The 17,269-nt window shown below is 51.0% G+C and overlaps 1 protein-coding gene across 1 annotated transcript in view; it reads left to right on the top strand.

Annotated features, from left to right (window-relative positions):
* Nucleotides 1-17,269, top strand: part of SKAP1 (src kinase associated phosphoprotein 1) — a 228,607-nt gene that overhangs the window by 187,313 nt on the left and 24,025 nt on the right. The window contains exon 10 of the mRNA XM_074940661.1: nt 11,373-11,435. Within this exon, the coding sequence (XP_074796762.1) occupies nt 11,373-11,435 (63 nt within the window). The remainder of the gene's footprint in view (nt 1-11,372; nt 11,436-17,269) is intronic.

A 17,269-nucleotide genomic window follows, 5' to 3' on the forward strand; every position in this document is an offset into this window, starting at 1 on the left:
AGCCCAAGGTGCTGGGCTGCCTCTCCTCACCTCACCTGTGCTCCCCAGTCATGGGCGGTCCCCTCTGCAAACTACAGCAGAACCTGCTGGTGGCCAACTCGGTTGAAAATCGATGTCCATTGGTGTGTGCACAGGAAGAATGGAGTCGTTCTTGCTAGAGTATCCTGGGGGGAGGGCAGGAGAAGGTAAAAGAGGGATTGCTAGGTCCCAGCCCTTCTGATGGGAGCAGCTGCAGGAAGCATAGATGTGGGTTGTCCACCTTAGCAGCCATTTTCCCTTGCAACTTCCAGGGGTTGGTGACAAGCTCCTGGTGGAGCTCTTACTAGACAGGCCCTGTCTTGTCCTATATAAACTGGGATCATAAGAGAAGTCTCGTGGATTAAAGCCACTTCACTGCAGCGCATGTCCTGTCTGCACATGGGCCTGGAGGGTGTCAGAGGCAGCGGATCCACCACCTTTCCCCCGGAGAGGGTTCAGGCGATCCAGGTCCCCAAAGCCACTGTACACCTTTCCCTCCCAATGGCGCCACGATTGCTCAGCATTCTTTGGATGGGAGGTGATTTTTGCCTCCCATGCTGGATGATGCGGGAGGCAGGTTTCAGGGGACTGTAAAGAGAGGAAGCTTTAGAGAGGCAACGATGGTCCAGTGGTTTGGACAGTAGCTGAAGACCTGGGTTCAAGACTTCCTGTGTGACCGTGGGAAAGCTACTTCGCCTCTCCGTGCCGCAGAGCCCCATCTGTACAGTGGAGAGAACAGCTCTGCCCTGCCCCACAGCGGGTGTTGTGAGGATAAATACATCAAAGATTGTGAGGTGCTCAGATCCTGCCATACCGGGAGCCAGGTAAATACCCAAGAGAACTAACTGAGGAAGCGTCTGCGTTCTCGAGCTCTGCCCTCCCCGGGAATCTCCATGTTGTGTGTGTTTTATTATGCAAATGACAATCTCTGCTGAGGTCGAGCTATTTTTTCTCTTGTCCCAAGTTTAAAAAAAAGAAAAGGGGGGGGGAGATAATTTCCTCAGCAAGTCATCGTCGTTAATGAAGTTTTACAAAAACAGATACAACCAAGGAAAAATAAAATTTCACAGGTGATAAATTTTTCCAATTTCCCTGGCAGAATTCGATAGGATTGTTAAATTAAGAGTGAAGGTGTCTGTTAGGAAGCAACGAGCAGTGATGGGTAATTTTATAGAGTGGAAAATTGAATCAAATTGCTACATTAAAACACAGCTCCTCTGAGAATCTGCCCCTCACGCAGGCTGCTCCGGCATAGCACCGGGGGCTCGGTAGCTGTGCCCGGGGAGGGGGCGGGAAAGACCGATTCCCTGGTCTCTTGGAACCCGGGGGTGAGGAAACCGGTTTCCCCTGCAGGGGTTCAGAGGGGATCGGGTTTGCAATCCAGCTGTGGTGGAACGTGCCGCATCGGTGCCTCATGAAAGGCAGCGTATTCAGCCTTTTCGGGCACTGGTAGATTTCATGTCGGCGGGGGGAGGCAAGATGGAGGGAAGCGGGATCAGAAAAGACCCATCAGGGTTTTGCCGGAGGCTGTATCTTTATTTTTCAGCGTTCCCTTATTCCTCATCTCTGTAGTATCTGAGACCAATCCCTGCCCTAGAAGGCAGAATTTGTCCTGCCTTTTCTTTTAAGGGCCTGTCTACACTATAACCGACTCAGGGCACATGGTCACAACAGGGCGAAGGGGTTACAGTGTAAACAGCCTAATAGTATCCATAGAACCGTGCGTGGTACCGAATTTTAACACTCTTCCGGGGACAGGACAGTACGGCAAAACGGTGCTCGAGCCAGAGCCTATGATGTGGTCATTGGACGTCTACACTGCAAAGAAAAACCCTCAGAGCCCCGGTCAATGGACTGGGACTTGCAGGGCCCAGGCAGTGGAGCTAAAAAGAGCAGTGTAGACGTTTGAAGACAAGGGTCTCCCACCCTGGCTGCTCTTCTGGGAATCTCCAGGCTTTGACAGCGGCCAACCTTGCTTAGGAGCAGGGGGCTGGGTCAGTTCCTCAATCGCTGCCCCCCACCCCAGCGTCCAGCACTTGGGGTGTTTGCCTGAGCCACAGGCAGAGGAGGGTGACCTGCCAGCGTGCACCAGCAGGGAGCAGTTTCAGTGGGTCCAGTAGATGGTGCCATCCCTTGGGATATTTGCTGCTGCACACTAGACAGGAAAGGGTCTCACAGCACCCCAGCAAGCTGCTCCCCAAGAAAATCCAACCAAAGCTTGCGAGTTCTCCCCCTTCCTTCCTAAAAGCCTCCATCCATCACAGCCCTTCTGGGGCGCTGTGCAGCTGGGAGACAGGCTGGCATTTAATTATGAGATTAATGTTTCAGCTCATGGCTTCCAATCCACGCGCTCAGCCTGCCACTTGCGGGCTGGCATCAGGCACGGAGTGTGCCACGCACGGCACAGGAAGCCCGCTGTGAATGGAATTAGAGCCCCGAACATGCCAGCGTCATGTGAGGCAGGGTCCCCTCCGCCGTCACACCGTGGAGCTTGCCGCTTCGGGAGGGATGTAGCCTTGAACACGCCGGCATCTTGTGGCGGGTGGAATTGCATAGCCCGGCGCATGTCAGCATCGTCTGACGCCCTGGCCCTCTGGGTCGTGCAGGGGAGCGGTTTGACTCACTGGGGAGATAAAGCTTTGACACCACCACCCCCCTCCAAAATCCCAGGGTGGCGTGTTCATTTGCGGTGTGGCACCAGGTGAGGCTTCGGGGTAGGGGAGGAGCGGCTGAGGGATGGCGAATGGCCGCCGCTTGCCGCTGTGCAATTTGGTCTCCTAAGAACATGTGAATATCCCAGCTGGCAATTGCTAACTCCGTCCCTCGGTGCAACACGACCTGTGTGGAGCACAGACGCTGCCTGCCCAGCTAGAATGGGTAGAAATAGCAGCGTAGAAGGTGAGCTACTGCTTAGGCTGGAGGTTCTCAAACTGGGCAGCACAGAATTTACCGTTTTCTGGGGGGGGGGGGGCGTGAGAAGGTTTAGGGGGGGAAAAACCAACTTCCTGTGCACGTTTTCCCCACAGCGACGAATAACTCTTGAGGGTTGAGGGGAACAGGGCTTCCATCTTAGAGCACAGCAGCTGTTTCAATCCACCACCCTCGCTTCTTTCCGAGCTGGGTGGCCGGAAAGCGGTGGCTGCTGGCCGGGCGCCCAGCTCTGAAGCTAGCACCTCAGCCAGCAGCAGCGCCGAAGCAAGGGTGGCGTGAAATAATATTGCCAAAAAACCCAGGCTCCCCCATCACACTAGTAACAACAGTGTGATGCCAGGAAGTAGTATCTTACTTAAAATTTACACTTAAAGGGCTGTGTTTGAATCAATGCCTTTCTGCTTTTAATATTTAGTGAGAGTTATATGTTGATTTTTTTTATCGGTATATGTACTTGTGTGGCGGGGGGCGTAAACTCCTACACACGCAAAGGAGGGAGGCATGATCAAATAAGTATGAGAATCACTGCCTTAAATGCGTAGAGAGGTGCCAGGACCTTAGGCTACGTATCCTACACGGCTCTCTGCGTGCCCAAACAGTGCTTCCCATTGCTATCTTCAGCAGCGTGGTGTCCCACTGCCAAAGCTTTTATCTGCGCCCCTCTCTGCCAGGGCCTTTCACTACCTCGTGTACCTAGGCACTGTAGTGCAGACTCAAGTGTAGACGTGGCCCTAGTCGTCGATACAAACCGTACCTCACGCCGAGCTACCCCCATCCCAAGAAGGGGCAGACGTTTGAGTTACCCCGCACCTCGCTCATTGCGCATCTCCTCGGGCATCCATTTCGGTGCGGTCTTAGAGGCTTCGCTCGCTCCCATCGAAGCAATGCAAAGAGAAGCGGGATCAAGGCTCTGGACCTTCAGTGAAGTACAGGAGGCTGTCGGGATCGGCTGAAAAGACTTTCCATTTCCATAGGCCCTTTCCTCGGAGGAGCTCAGAGCACTTTATAGAAGGTGTTTCCCTGTTTTTCACTGGAAGGGAAGTGACTTGCCCAATTCCGTGACGGAGCCGGGAAGAGAATCCAGCAGAGAATCCTGACTCCCAACTCCTCCTTCCAGCCGCTATATGACCCTCTTTTTCAGAGCCAGGAAGAGCACTCGCATCCAGGCTTCACTCTCCCCACTCTTGAGAGCTGGAAATAGAATCCTAGAAGATCAGGGTTGGAAGGGACCTCAGGAGGTCCTCTAGTCCAACCCCCTGCTCAAAGCAGGACCAATCCCCAACTAAATCATCCCCGCTAGGGCTTTGTCAAGCCGGGCCTTAAAAACCTCTAGGGAGTCCTGACACTCAACCCCCTTCTCTACCCACTAGGCGACACTTCTGCTCAACGTTGGGAATAGAACCCTGGAGGCCTGGTGCCCTGTTCCCGGCACCCATGACTTGAACTTTTAACCTGTCGGGGGGGAGGGGGTTGGAGGTTCTGGTTAAAATGTTCTGTGATACGTCAGCTGTGAAGTTGGGGTGAGGTGACGGAGGAAGGAGACTTGCTGGGAAAGGTGCTCTTTCCTTCCCTGTGCCAGCCACGGTACCTCGTAGCTGAGTGCAGAATAAGCAAAGGGCCTTGGGTAAAGTTTTGTCGTCTTTGGGGACAGGGGGCTGGAACCAAGCAAGCCGCCTGAACCCATTAGAGGCGGGAAATGCGGATCTGCAGTAGCTGTAATGGCAACAGGAACCGGCCCTGCTCTCTGGAGGGGTTTCCCGTAAAGCAGAGAGAAAGCGAGACAGATAACCCTCCGTGGGAATGTTAGTACACACTCCGCTGTCCAGCAGAGCCGCCTGTGTTACTGCTAGGAAGGGGCGGAAAGGAGCCAGGCTGCCTGCTCCACCACAAGGCAGGAGGGGGGAGAGACACAGAAGGCCCGATGGGCTTAGCATAATGGATGCAAACTTTTTTTTCCCCCCGCATACCGAAAGTCATGTAGTAGAAAGGCTCCCCTTGGAATGTCATGTGTTTTCCTGCGCCAGTGCTGGCTGATGACTTCCCAAGAAGGGAGGAGAGGCCGGAGGGTTTGGGGAAAAGGGAGGCCTAAGGCAGCTCTGCTCGGATGAGGGCGAAGACGTCCACAGGGAGCAAGCCAGGACGCAACTGGGGGCATGTGGAGACTGCAGATTGTGGTAGATGAAAGGCCCAGATTGCAGGTCTGTGGGGTTGCAATAGGAGTGTGCAGTGAGATAGATGAGTAAGCATGGGTGTGCAGGGAATAGATGGGGGTTGAAATCAGGTGCGCACAGACCACGGGGGGATGGGGTATAACCACATATCGGCAGGGGAGTAGGTTGGCAGGTAGATGGGGTTAGATCAGGGGCATGTCGGATGTGAGTGGATGGGGTGTCTCCATGTGGGTGGGCAGAGTACGGACTGAAGGGGTGTTCATTATTTGTATTATGGTAGCACCGAAAGGCCGCAGTCAGGGATCAGGGCCCCATTGTGCAAGGTGCTGTACACACACAACAAAAAGACAATCTCTGCACCGAAGAGCTTGCAATCCAAGTCGAGCGCTGCTTGTTCCTGAGGGTTGCATTTGAGTTCCCGAAGGCTTTAGCAGCGGCTCATGGAGACGTAAATGATACTCAGTACCGCTGAGAGCAACGCTCTGTCGACGACGCGTATAATGTGCTGGTCAGCATGGGAGCTAGACGCCAGGGCCCCCACTCAGGACATACAGCAGAGGTTTGTTATCAGGGCTCATTCCTCCAAGTTACGGACTTGCCACAAAATGCTCATGGTAACTTTTTGATACGCTTCCCAGCATGCGACTTACAGACTGTGGATGAATAAGGTACAGCTTTGCATAAACGAATGGATGGCAGACCTAGAAGGCTATTGCCCCCTTACTAGTCCTCCGTACTCCCAGGCTGTACTTCGTTGGGGGAAATACACACAAACTAAAATCTGGGAAATTTAGTTTTGGGGGTGGGGGGAATATCCATTGAGCCAAACGGATGGAAGGTACTTTAGAGAGGAAGGATGGTCTAGTGATTAGGGTGCTAGGCTGGGATGTGGGATATCTTCATTCAGTTCCCTACACAGCCTTTCTGTGTGACCTTGGGCAAGTCATTTAGCAACTGGGGTGTGGTGAGGATAAATGTATTAAAGAGCGTGGGGCGGCTTCCATATTACGGTAATGGCAGCAGTAGATGGGTAGTTTGAACAGCTTGCTATGTGCAGTCCCAAATCCGTAGCATGGAGGATTGCTTGTCTGATATGCTGATTGGAACAGTGATCGTTAGCCTCTGGACTCAGCCACGTGCTTGTGACCTCAGTGCAATAGGGAATGGGTTATAAGTGCCCCAATGACTCCTTCATCCTACTGTTTAAATTCAACTCCAGATTGTGGCTTTAGGTTCCTTCTGAAGGGACGACGGGGTTCCGTCTTAATCATTAACCCTCTCTGCTAATTATCCCCCCTGCCCACACGGCCATCAAGTAGAGACGCTTTAGTCTGGAACCTGTGCCGTGCAGGGTCGCTCCTGTTCTACATCGGAGCAGGGGAGGCATTTCAGAAAGCTTCTCGCCAGCAGTTTGTTTCATTTGGCACCGGGTGGATCCGTGGGTCTCTGCAAGGGGCTCTTTTCGGTGTGGCAGCCTTCGTCCATTCCTCGGTTTTTTTTTTTTTTAAAAGCAGGGCTTTTGCCTGTCAGAGTTGTAGCTCTGCCATGCCAGTTGCCTTACCTGCCCCCGTCCCCGCTGCCACGCCCAGGGGAAAGTGCCAGCAGAAGACAGAGTGGATGTATGTTCTCCCCTTCGAAGGGCCGGGACCTGTGTGTGCACTCGCCAAGCCTCCCTGGCAATGGATACAGACTAACACGGCTGCTACTCTGAAACCTGTCTAATTTTTGACAGTCTGTGTGCGCAAAAAATTTCTTCAGTGCAAATTGTTGTGCTTCTGTGCAAATTTTTGTGCACGCACACACGCACAGCTTAGAGGGAACCGTGCTCCCTGCAACGTTCCTGGGCTCACATCAGGACGCCGGCGTCCAGCTGACCTGAGGAGCGAGAGTTATGAGAAGTCGCTCCCTGCAGAGCGCTCCAGAGCAGCTTAGCCATCCGATGAAGTGAGCTGTAGCTCACGAAAGCTCATGCTCAAATAAATTGGTTCGTCTCTAAGGTGCCACAAGTCCTCCTTTTCTTTTTGCGGATACAGACTAACCCGGCTGCGACTCTGAAACCTTCTCACCCAGTGGCAGCAAAGGCAGGGCACATGCCGTCGTTTGCCAGGCATTCTTTGACCGCGTGACTTTGGAAGAGAGAGGGCATTTAGGTCCCTTCTATGCTACAACGATAATTGCGGCAGAGGAGGGATTGCAGCGGTCTCCGGGCCCAGTTGCAGCACTGTTCATATGTAATACAAGGGGAACCTAACGATGTTCCCCCAACCCTTGGACGGCCCCAGGGTTTTAACCCCGTTACACAACTAAATCCATTCTGCACTGCAGTATTTAACCGGGTTGCAACTGGCTGGATTATAATCGTAGTGTAGGCTGAGTTCTTTGCAACAGTGAGGTGGAGGGACGGAGAAGGATCACATTGCAGATGGAATGGCACAGGGAGAGGATGTTTGGGTTGGAGAGAGAAACGATGTGGCCAGCCACGAAGGTGCTAACGCAGAAAACAGAGCTTGGAATGGGACCACCTTCGTGCAATCCCTGCTCTCCCAGGAGCGTGTTTCGTTACTTTGCTGTGCAGCGGAAAACACATTGTCTCTCGTTAGGGCCACTATTTTCTCATCCACTGTGGAGATTGCAACCGGAGCCCCCATGCGTTCTGGCTCTCAACACACCTCCCTGTAACTTTCAGATGAGTCCCGTTAGCACTAATTAGAATGAAAACAATACGTTGAGCTTCTGTAGCAACACTCAGATGAGTCTGGTTTTACAGGAATTAGCCAACTAATCTCCACAGCACCCCTCTGATGTGGGCAGGTAGGATTATCCCCATTACTGATAGGTAAACTGAGGCACAGAGCCTGTGAAGCATGGGTAGCTCTCCAATCAGGAGACCATCTATTTATTGATCAAGATATGTATACGGTCACTGCGTAATCTGAGCATCTCCTTAGTATTTAAAAATGCAAGTAACAATGGCAATCTTTTTCCCTTTCCAGCCCAGAGGAGAAACAGCTGAATTAGTTTACAGGGCAAGTAACTTCTCGACGGAAAGCTACATCAAGCGCGTTTAGGGCTGAAAGTGGTTGGCCTCATTTCTTGTGGCCAAGAGTTCCCCTGGCTCCAAGAGCTGTAAAATTCCGCCTCCTGCATTCGTGAGCCTCTCCTTTTTAGTCCACAGTCCCAGTGGAATAGCTGCATCGTTCTAGGTCATGACTGCAGAGAGGATCTCGCCGTTGCTCAAATGGGTTTACGAAGCAATTTATGGTCTGGATAAATTCTGCCAGGGGGCGGGGGGTGGGGGCGCGATGTGGGTAAAAGAGGGGAAGTCAGGCCGGAATTCTGTATGTCCAAGGCTGGGTCAGATCATTTTTTCCACCCACACCATTCTTCCATCTCGCTTCCTATTATCCGAAAAGCCTGGCGTTGTAAGGGTGGGCGTGGACACTTTGGCATTAGTGTCTGCCTCAAGTAGGTGCTTATATGATCTCCATTCCCTTATTATCTGAGCACCTCACAATCTTCTTTATCGTCCCAACCTCCCCAGGAGGTAGAGAAGCGCTAGCATCCCCACGCTAGAGCACCAGGAGGCTGAGTGATTTGCCCAAGGTCACACAGGGAATCTGTGGCAGAACAGCCACTTGAACCCAAGTCTCCCAGATCTTAAGCTAATGCTCTAACCATTTGGAAATGCTACCTCTCTATAGCTTAGCTATAGAAGTAGCCAGGGAGCTGTTACAGCCCTTTCCCTAATCTTCATCCTCCTTGGCTGGGGAGAGTTTGTTTCTGCTGATAAGCGTCCTTATCCTGTACTAGAGGTCGTGAGCTCCTCATTGATAGTCATGCTGTTCTGCATATAAGACTGGCCGTAGCCTGGGAGATGACTCCAAAGAAACTGAACTGCCCTGGAAGAATCGGTTTTATTTGTTCCCTTTCCCATTCTCATCCCAGGGCCAGATTAAGTGCCGTTGTCTGAAAGGATAAAGGAATCTACTTTTGACTGCCTTGATTGTGGGGTTTTTTTTATCATGGTTGCAGATACATTTACATTCTCTTTTACAAATGCAAAGAGCAGGCAAAAGCCACTTTCAATAATTTATTTTAAAATCAATGCTAATGAGGTTATGTCTCGTCAGTGGCCGAGTTTTACAATAAAGTCTGATTTATTTAGAAAAGATCTTTGGTGCCACTTCCCGTCTAATGGGGGAGCCGTTACAGTGACCCTCCAACTTCGGATCCAATTTGTAATTCACAGCGGAGCTCTGACCTGATTTGCATTGATTAGAATCGGGAGGCAGAGACAGCTGGGTCCGGGCCGTGGAGGGTGGGGGAGAGCACTCTGTCTTCCGAAAGTGTCTAAAGGCAGCAGATTATCTACCACCTTGTGATCAAGTTGCATGGTATCAGCAAAAGACCCGTCGCTGACTTGATTAGAAAGGCCCTCCCCACCATGGTTCCTCATGAAACTGGGCTACATACGGCTCTGCCCTGAGATTAGAGCACAACTTGGTGCCTTTGGGTTCACAGACTGAGCTTCAGTGATGGTACCTCATGCTCATTCTGGAGACATGGAACAGCACTGGACTCTGGGTTTTGTTTCTAAACTTCATGGTTGCAAAGAGAAACCTGCAAATGTGACCCAAGCCTAACCGATGCAGTGATGTCTTCCTGAGTCTGCAGACAGCCTCTAGCAGAGGGAGCACGCTAGAGCCATCTGGCCCCGCACCCAGATCTCCTGTTCTGGGTAGGTGGGGTGTGGCTAGGATCTTGGATTGCCTTAATCCAGCCCTGATTCCTGTCATTGCCTATGCTTGCCGCCAAACTGCATTCAGCACTGGTTTGGCCAAGTAGTGCATACACACCTTGTGTGGATGCCGCTACGTTCGGGGACTCTGAACCTGTATTATTGTGCCAGTGTAAGGACCTTGCATCAATCAGCCCCTGGGAGAGTGAATGCCGGTGCTAATGATATGTTACCCATTTCAGCTAAATCACCAGAACCCAGTTGTAAACCGATTTAAGGGTGTGCCCAAAAGGGGCTTGCACTGACTTAGCCCAAACTGGTTTTAGTTAAACTGGTGCGGCTATTGTGTATAAATAAGCCTTTCTTTCTGTCACACTGAATTAAATCTCCTTTTGTGCTCATGAGTAGCCTAGTGCCCACCGGCCCCCTGCTCTTGGTTTCGTCTTACTCCTGTTGTCTACAGTCCTCTCCCCTAAGGCTCAAACCTTCTCCTACTGAAACCAGTGGCTAAACTCCCATCACCTCAGCATCTTCTACTATCTGCCCTCTATGCCTGGATCTTCCTCTCTCTTCTTCACTAGCAGGTGTCCTTTCTCTCTCCTTCTTCAGTTTCCCCCTTAAATCTGCTTCTTTCGAGAAATTGGTTAGTCTCTAAGGTGCCACAAGTACTCCTTTTCTTCTATCAAGAAGTCATTCCACCTCCTCCATTTCCTGGAAATTATTGTTCGGTCAGTGTCTTGTGTCTCGCAGACCATAAACTCTTCAGTGCAGGAAACGTCTCTTCCTATATGATGCTTATAAAGTGCCATGTAAATTTATGGGGCTATTGTAAGTGATTTGTTTTTAACAGTGTTAATAGGAATTCATGGGTTTATGCAACATGCTTTAAAATATTACCTGTCCCAGGAGTAGGGGACTTCCCCTTCCCGTTTTTCAAATGTACGCTCTGAATTTACTGGTTTGAGAATCAGATGCTCTCTCTCGATCCAAATCATCCGATCTATTTTATCTAATCTAATCTCTAATCTAATGTAATCTATTGGTTTCATACTGCTGCTTGGCATTGCTGGAGTATCTCGACTTCTTCCACATAATGGTTCTGTCTCTTCTGAAGGCCGCTGCTCAAGGATTAATTCCTTTGGTAACCATTGTGCGTGGAAGTCTTCAGAGTCGCCATTTGTCCATAGGCTTTTCTGTGGTCCATGTCCTTTTTTCAAACCCAGGGCACGGACTGGCATCCACTACTCTCTAAAATGAGAGTGCCAGGCATTCGGAGACCCTGGCGGTGGGCATCACGTAAAGCCCCCAGGGCAGGATTTTCCAAAACGGACGGCATTGGCATTGTTCTGCACCCAGAGAAGTCAATGGGAGTTTTACCACTGACTTCAGGGGGATCAGAGTTAGGACAATGCTGAGAGCTTTGGAAAAGTCCCACCCCTCATCTAGGGGACAGGGTGGAGGAACCTTCCATAATCCCTCACTAACCAAGTTCTTTCATTTCATTTCCTCTCCAGACGAGGAGCTTGACCCACCCGGTCTGGAGGACAGAGAAGACGTTGAAAGTAAAGGGAAAACAGGTAAGAGACGACCACGTCGTTTGGAAGCAACAGGCTCCTTGGGGCTGGGCTGCAGGAAGGACCTTCCTCCAGCTAGTTAGATCAGGAGTCAGTGTACGTCTGACTGTGTGGTTGAGAGCATAGAGGAGGGAAAAGGCCCTGGGAGTGAGGCTGCTGACGATGCGTGTGGAGGGGAGGAGGCTCTTAGCTGCTCAGAACCCTTTTGAGAACCTTCTCCGTTAGCTTCCTCCCTTTCTGTTCCCGAATCCCCCGGCAACCAGCTGCTTTACCTACGCCCCCCTGCTCCACCAATGGGCTGTGAGGTACCTCCCTCTACTATCTCCCCCCTCCACCCCCGAGCCTTCCTTCAGGTCTCGCCATTACCAGCTGTGAGCCGTTAGGGCTGGGTGGGCTCACCATGGGGTTTTCTCTCCTTCCAATCTTCCCTTGGCTGGTTTCCAGCAGCCCAAGACCATCCAGCATCTCTCTACTCTCCTGTAGCCCCCTACCTGCTGTGACAGCACTGAGTCCCTTTCCGAAGGTTGGGCCGAGAGCTCCAGGATCCAGCTAACCTCCAGGCGTATCAGCAAAGGGGGAATGCACAACCCAGTGGGCAAAGGAAGAGGAGATGTCATGATCTGACCCTGAGGAAAGGTTCAGGTTCCTCTGGAGGGATGGAGGCCGCGGTTCTTTACCTTGTTCCTGCCCCTCAACAAGAGCGGAAGTGGCTCCTTGACCCTGAGGGCCAGGGGAGTGGAAAGGCCTGGTCTCTACTCTGCCGTGCCCCGAGACTGGAAGTTCAGAGGGCAGGGCCAGGGAGGCATGCAATCAGAGCAGCGACCGTGGAACTGCTGGCTGGTCCCAGTTCTGGATGCCCAGGTTTCATTCCAGGCGCATTTGGATATGACTATGGAACTGTTTTTTTGGTGGATACGAAATTGCACCTCATCCAGCCCCCTGCTGTTATCCATGCTACAGGTAACTAGTTGATCCTGCGTTCCTAAGGACGGACGCCCGGCTGAAGCCTCCTTCAGTGGCAGGGAACCTTGCCAATGGGCTCTCCCACACTGCTATCTGCAGCAAAATGAGGCATATCTTGAGTGAGGACGCTCTATCCATCAGCCCTGCCTGACTTAGAATCCAGCAGCTCGTTTCATGTCTGCAAAGATCTCGGTTGTAAATGCACGTGCCGTTGCTCTGTCTTCCCTTGCTCCATTTTCAGCAGGCGATCAGGACCAGGGAGCACTCGGAGAGGGAGCCAGGCTTGTAAAGTTCAGGCCGCAAACGGGATTGGGGAGAGGGGGAGAGAGACGCACCGAAAAAACCATTGGAAAGAGCGGAAAGTGAGTCACCGACAGCAAAGCCGAGAGGAAAACGGAGCAGGGTGGGTCTGTGTACTGGAATGCTGGAGGCACCAGAAACCCAACCCCAAACCATCGCTGCAGAACAAGCTGCCTCCCCGGCATGTGCCTGGAATCCAGCGTCCCCACCCCTGCTTTTTCCTTAAGAACCCCTCGGGTGGGAGCTGAGCGGAAGGTCTGTTTCCTGCCCAGTTCCCCCTAGTCCCACCTGCTTCTCTTCCCATCGGGCGTCCGCCCCACCCACAGGAAAGAAGCCCTTGTGTGCGAGCAGCCTTGGGCGGTGCAGCTGCGAGCTTCCTGCAGCCCCAGTTCCCTTTTCACAGCTCCGTTCAGGAAATTGCGGCCGCCTGGCAAAAATCTGGTTTGAGACCCGCCTCCTTGGGCTCTTTCCTGCCCCCTTTCCATGGGGCTCATGTCCCAGAAATTAAAGGGGGAGGTTTAACCACATGAGCAGGGGAGATTCAGCCAGGTTTAAAGCTTTATTCACCTCTCTGCACACACACACAAACCTTGGCCGTTAAGGTCTGACTAGCTCAGATCTGGGTGGCTGTCACTTCACGATGCACTCTGTGTGCACGAGAGGAAAAGGTGACCGCACGGCCTGTACAACGCCTTGTGTCTGCTGGCTTAGTGCACGTGAAGATGTCTCCGTCTAGTGACCTGACTGGGAGACGACTTGCACAGTGGAGTTCCCCTTTTAGCTCAAGTGGTAGAGCCCTGGTGGTTTTGGTGCTGAAGGTCTGTCCTGAAAATCTGTATCGGCCTGTCTGTGCGTGGCCATGCTGGTTTACTTACCTGTCCACCAACTGTCCTAGGCCTTCAGGTGTTGAGCACAAGTAGGGTTGGTGAGGAATTTTTGGCCAGAAGAGTTGTTTTCACTGGAAAATGCCAATCAATTGAAACAAAACTTTTCGTGGCAGGGACCTGTTTGAACAACAATTTTGTCAGGAAGGTTTCTTCCAATCCAGGGTGGAATTTCTGGTCAAAACAGGAGAGCCGGGACAGGAGTTTTGGGGTTTCCATATCCTGAGCGAATGCCCTCACCACCAGGCTATTGGCCGTTCTGGCATGCCTCGCTTGCTCTCTTTCCATGACAGATTTCCAGAGCTCTCTGTTTCCTCCCAATGGGGAATGAGAACAGATTTTGAAACGGCAACATTTTCCACGGAATGGAATTCTTGTTTCCTAGCCAGCCCCGGTTACAAGAAGCCGGATGGGGTTTTTAGCTCAGACCTGGCTGAACCAGATCTGCCTGTGATGGTGTCTCCCCAGCATTGCTGTGAAGCCACAAGCTAAGCACAAGGTCCAGCCGTAAGTCCTTTTATCTCCTGGATGGTCATTTCCTGACCAGGAAAGCCCTTGAGATGGGCCAACGCTGCTGCAGGGTCACTGGCTCACTCGGCCAAATGAGTTTGAGTTCCAGATGCTTGTGAAGATCAGAGGGAATGAGAATTCTTCTGAATGTCACGTTTCTGTGGTGCTGTTTTCCCACCTTCGTGCCCCACCAGCGTGATGAGTTATTAGGCCACTGGAGCATATGGCAGCTACAGCAGGTACGAGCGCCCCAAAGCTTGGAAAACAGACGCTGTCCCGTTATTTATAAACCATGCTTTGGTCATGACACAAAGCTGCACCTTCATCTGTGTAGGATCAAATGCAGCTGACTAAAGAGAGAAGGCAAAGGGGAAACAGACGGAAGGAATATTGGAGGGGCATGTTTGTAAAATATAAACAAATCAACCTAAGCAAGTAAATTAAAATAAAATAAACTAGTTCCATTTCCCCACTGAACTTCCTAATTCTCCCCTCGGAACTGGCTCCTAGGAGGATGTTGGAATGTATAATCAACAGAAGAAGGCCCTAATCCTAAAGCGGCAGCGGCGTGTAGTGGGTAGAGCACTAGAGTGGGACTCGGGAAGCTTGGGTTTATTTCTGGCTCTTCCAGTGGCCTTGGGCGAGCCACTTCCTTTCTCTGTGCCTTGGTTTCCCCACACCTCCTATCGTATCTATTTAGATTGTAAGGTCCTTGGGGCAAGGACTCTGTCTCACTATGTGATTGTACAGCCCCTAGCACAATTGGGCCCTGACCTCAATCTCCGAGTGCTCCGGGAATACAAATAATATATCTTCCTTGGATCAATTCGGTCTTTGGCTGCCCACGTGCAGCTCCCACAAAGTGGGACTTCTCTTTCTTGACTGACCCCTACTGAAGGGCTTAGGCTCAGTCTGTGCAGAGCAACCGTGTTGACTTCTTTATCCTGGAAACACCATTGTTCAGGGAGGTGCTGTCCTGGGCTACAGTGAAAAGGTGTGCTGTTGAGGTCCTTGGAACAGGTACAGGCTGCGTTCAGTCAGCTAAGATCCTTGCTGCTGAGTGGCTTCCATTTTTCTCTTTCTATTTTGGGTTCCCTTTTCAGTTATTAATGTACTTGGAGACTAAGGGCTTGCCTACACAGAGATACTCAGGAAAGTTAATCCGAATTAACTAAAGGTGTGATTTTAAAGTGGATTAGTGAAACCGCATTAAACCCCTGTGTGAGCGGTCATTCAGAATTAAAGTGGCCTTAAGTTGGTTTAGCTCCCTCAAGTGGGGACTTGAGAGGTGCCGGAAGGAGTAATGCACCCAAGTCCCACTGAAAATCAAGTCCCTTAGGGCACCTAACTGCCGTCGGCTTGGGGTTTTAAAGGCCGTATTTTCCACGGTTGGCTCATTTTGGCCTCAGATTTTGTCGGCCCAGCTTGCAATGCCTTGAGCCTGAGGGAATGGAGTTGCGAGTGCTCTGAAAAATGGGCCCCAGGCATCTCAAGGGGGGACCCCAAATAAGAGGTCACCCTTGAAAATTTTGGCCCATACCACTACAGCCTTGCCAGCCATTCAGATGCCCTATTCGTATTCATTAGTATCTTCCTCGTGGTGCTAATTGTTCATCGTTATAACTATTTTAGTTATTAGCGTGGTCAGGATTGCTTTAGGACCTGTCTTTTTTCATGCTGAATAATATTTTAGACTCATCCCTGGGCAGGATTTCAAGGGACAGGGTTGGTGGCATTGCTGGAAGCACTTGTCTCTGTGCTTTAGTCTTGTATTTTTTTTTGCTCTTCAGTCCAAACGGAATAAAAGACTAATTAGGTGGAGTGAAGTCCTTGAAATGAAAGCTGAGAGGATGGGGGTTGCAATGGGCATTTTTCTTAATTATACCAAATGGTCAAAATGCCAGATGAGCATTTGGCTAATGTAAAACTTATTGTTTCTCATTTCCGAGAGCCACAAGGACACTGTGAAGCCAGCCTCTCCCAGCAAATCAAACTGAGAGCTGCAGTCTCATCTTGACAGGATACTCATTTTCTTCTCTTAGCAACTGGTTGCTTTTAAAGCCTGTGGTCTGAGCTAGAATTCGCTAAGGGGGAGGTAGGGTAGCCGCATCTGCAAGGCATTTTACCAGGACAGCCAAATTCCACCACTCGACAGTCACCCACAATCTCTGGCTCCTCCCATGATCCACAGCTCCGCCCTCTCCTGGAGTAGCAGGATGTTTCTGCTCAGATGAAAATAACAAAAGAAAAACCCCTGTTGCTATTTAGACTGCTATTGTTACGCTTCAGAGTCAACAGGCCACCCCTGAAATGAACAGGGGCAGCTTGCACGCCTCCCTTGACTGTTGTTTCAAGCCGTGCAGATGTGGGAAGGAAAACATGGCAGTAGCCCCGTTTGGATGGTTTTCTTAATGACCATTGAATCTATAAATATAGAGCCAGATTCTGATTCCCACTTATGTTGATGTGAATCAGCCGCAGCAGCTGCACTGAAGTAACCAGTAAGCAAATACAAAATCTAGGCTTGGTTTGTTTGTTTGTTTATAATGGAAAACTAATTTCTGTAGAGACAGATGGGCCCATCTAGGTGCTGGTGTGGCATATGACCAAGTGTAGGCTCAGCCTCACCCCCGAGGGCAGTGGCAGCTGGGCTTAGTAATGAATACAGGATACAGGAATGTGAGATTTGACAGACTGGATCAGATCCGAGGCCCATCTAGCCCAGTATCCTGTCTCCGATTGTAATCAGTACCAGCTGCTTCAGAGGAAGGTGTAAGAACCCTGCAGTAGCAGATGTGGGATAATCTGCCCTCCACATCAGGTCTCATGCTGATCTCTAATAGAGATTGGTGTCAGCCCTGACACATGAAGGTTAATATCCCTTCCAAAAAATGTGTTGAACTTACTTCTATCTCCGATTAGTCTTTCTATCCATATAAATGTCCATTCCCTTTCTGAATCTTGCCACAAGTACTCCTGTGCTTTTTCCCCAGCCTCTGTTTGTCAGAAGCTGGGAATGGACGACAGGGGATGGATCATTTGATGATGACCTGTTCTGTTTATCCCCCCTGAAGCACCCGTCATTGGCCTCAGTCAGAAGACAGGATACTGGGCTAGATGGACCTTTGGTCTGGGCCAGTATGGCCGTACTTATGTTCTAAGCTCTTGGCCTCAACAACT

Source organism: Natator depressus, chromosome 27, assembly GCF_965152275.1.
Source record: "Natator depressus isolate rNatDep1 chromosome 27, rNatDep2.hap1, whole genome shotgun sequence".
In the NCBI taxonomy this organism is placed as follows: domain Eukaryota; kingdom Metazoa; phylum Chordata; order Testudines; family Cheloniidae; genus Natator; species Natator depressus.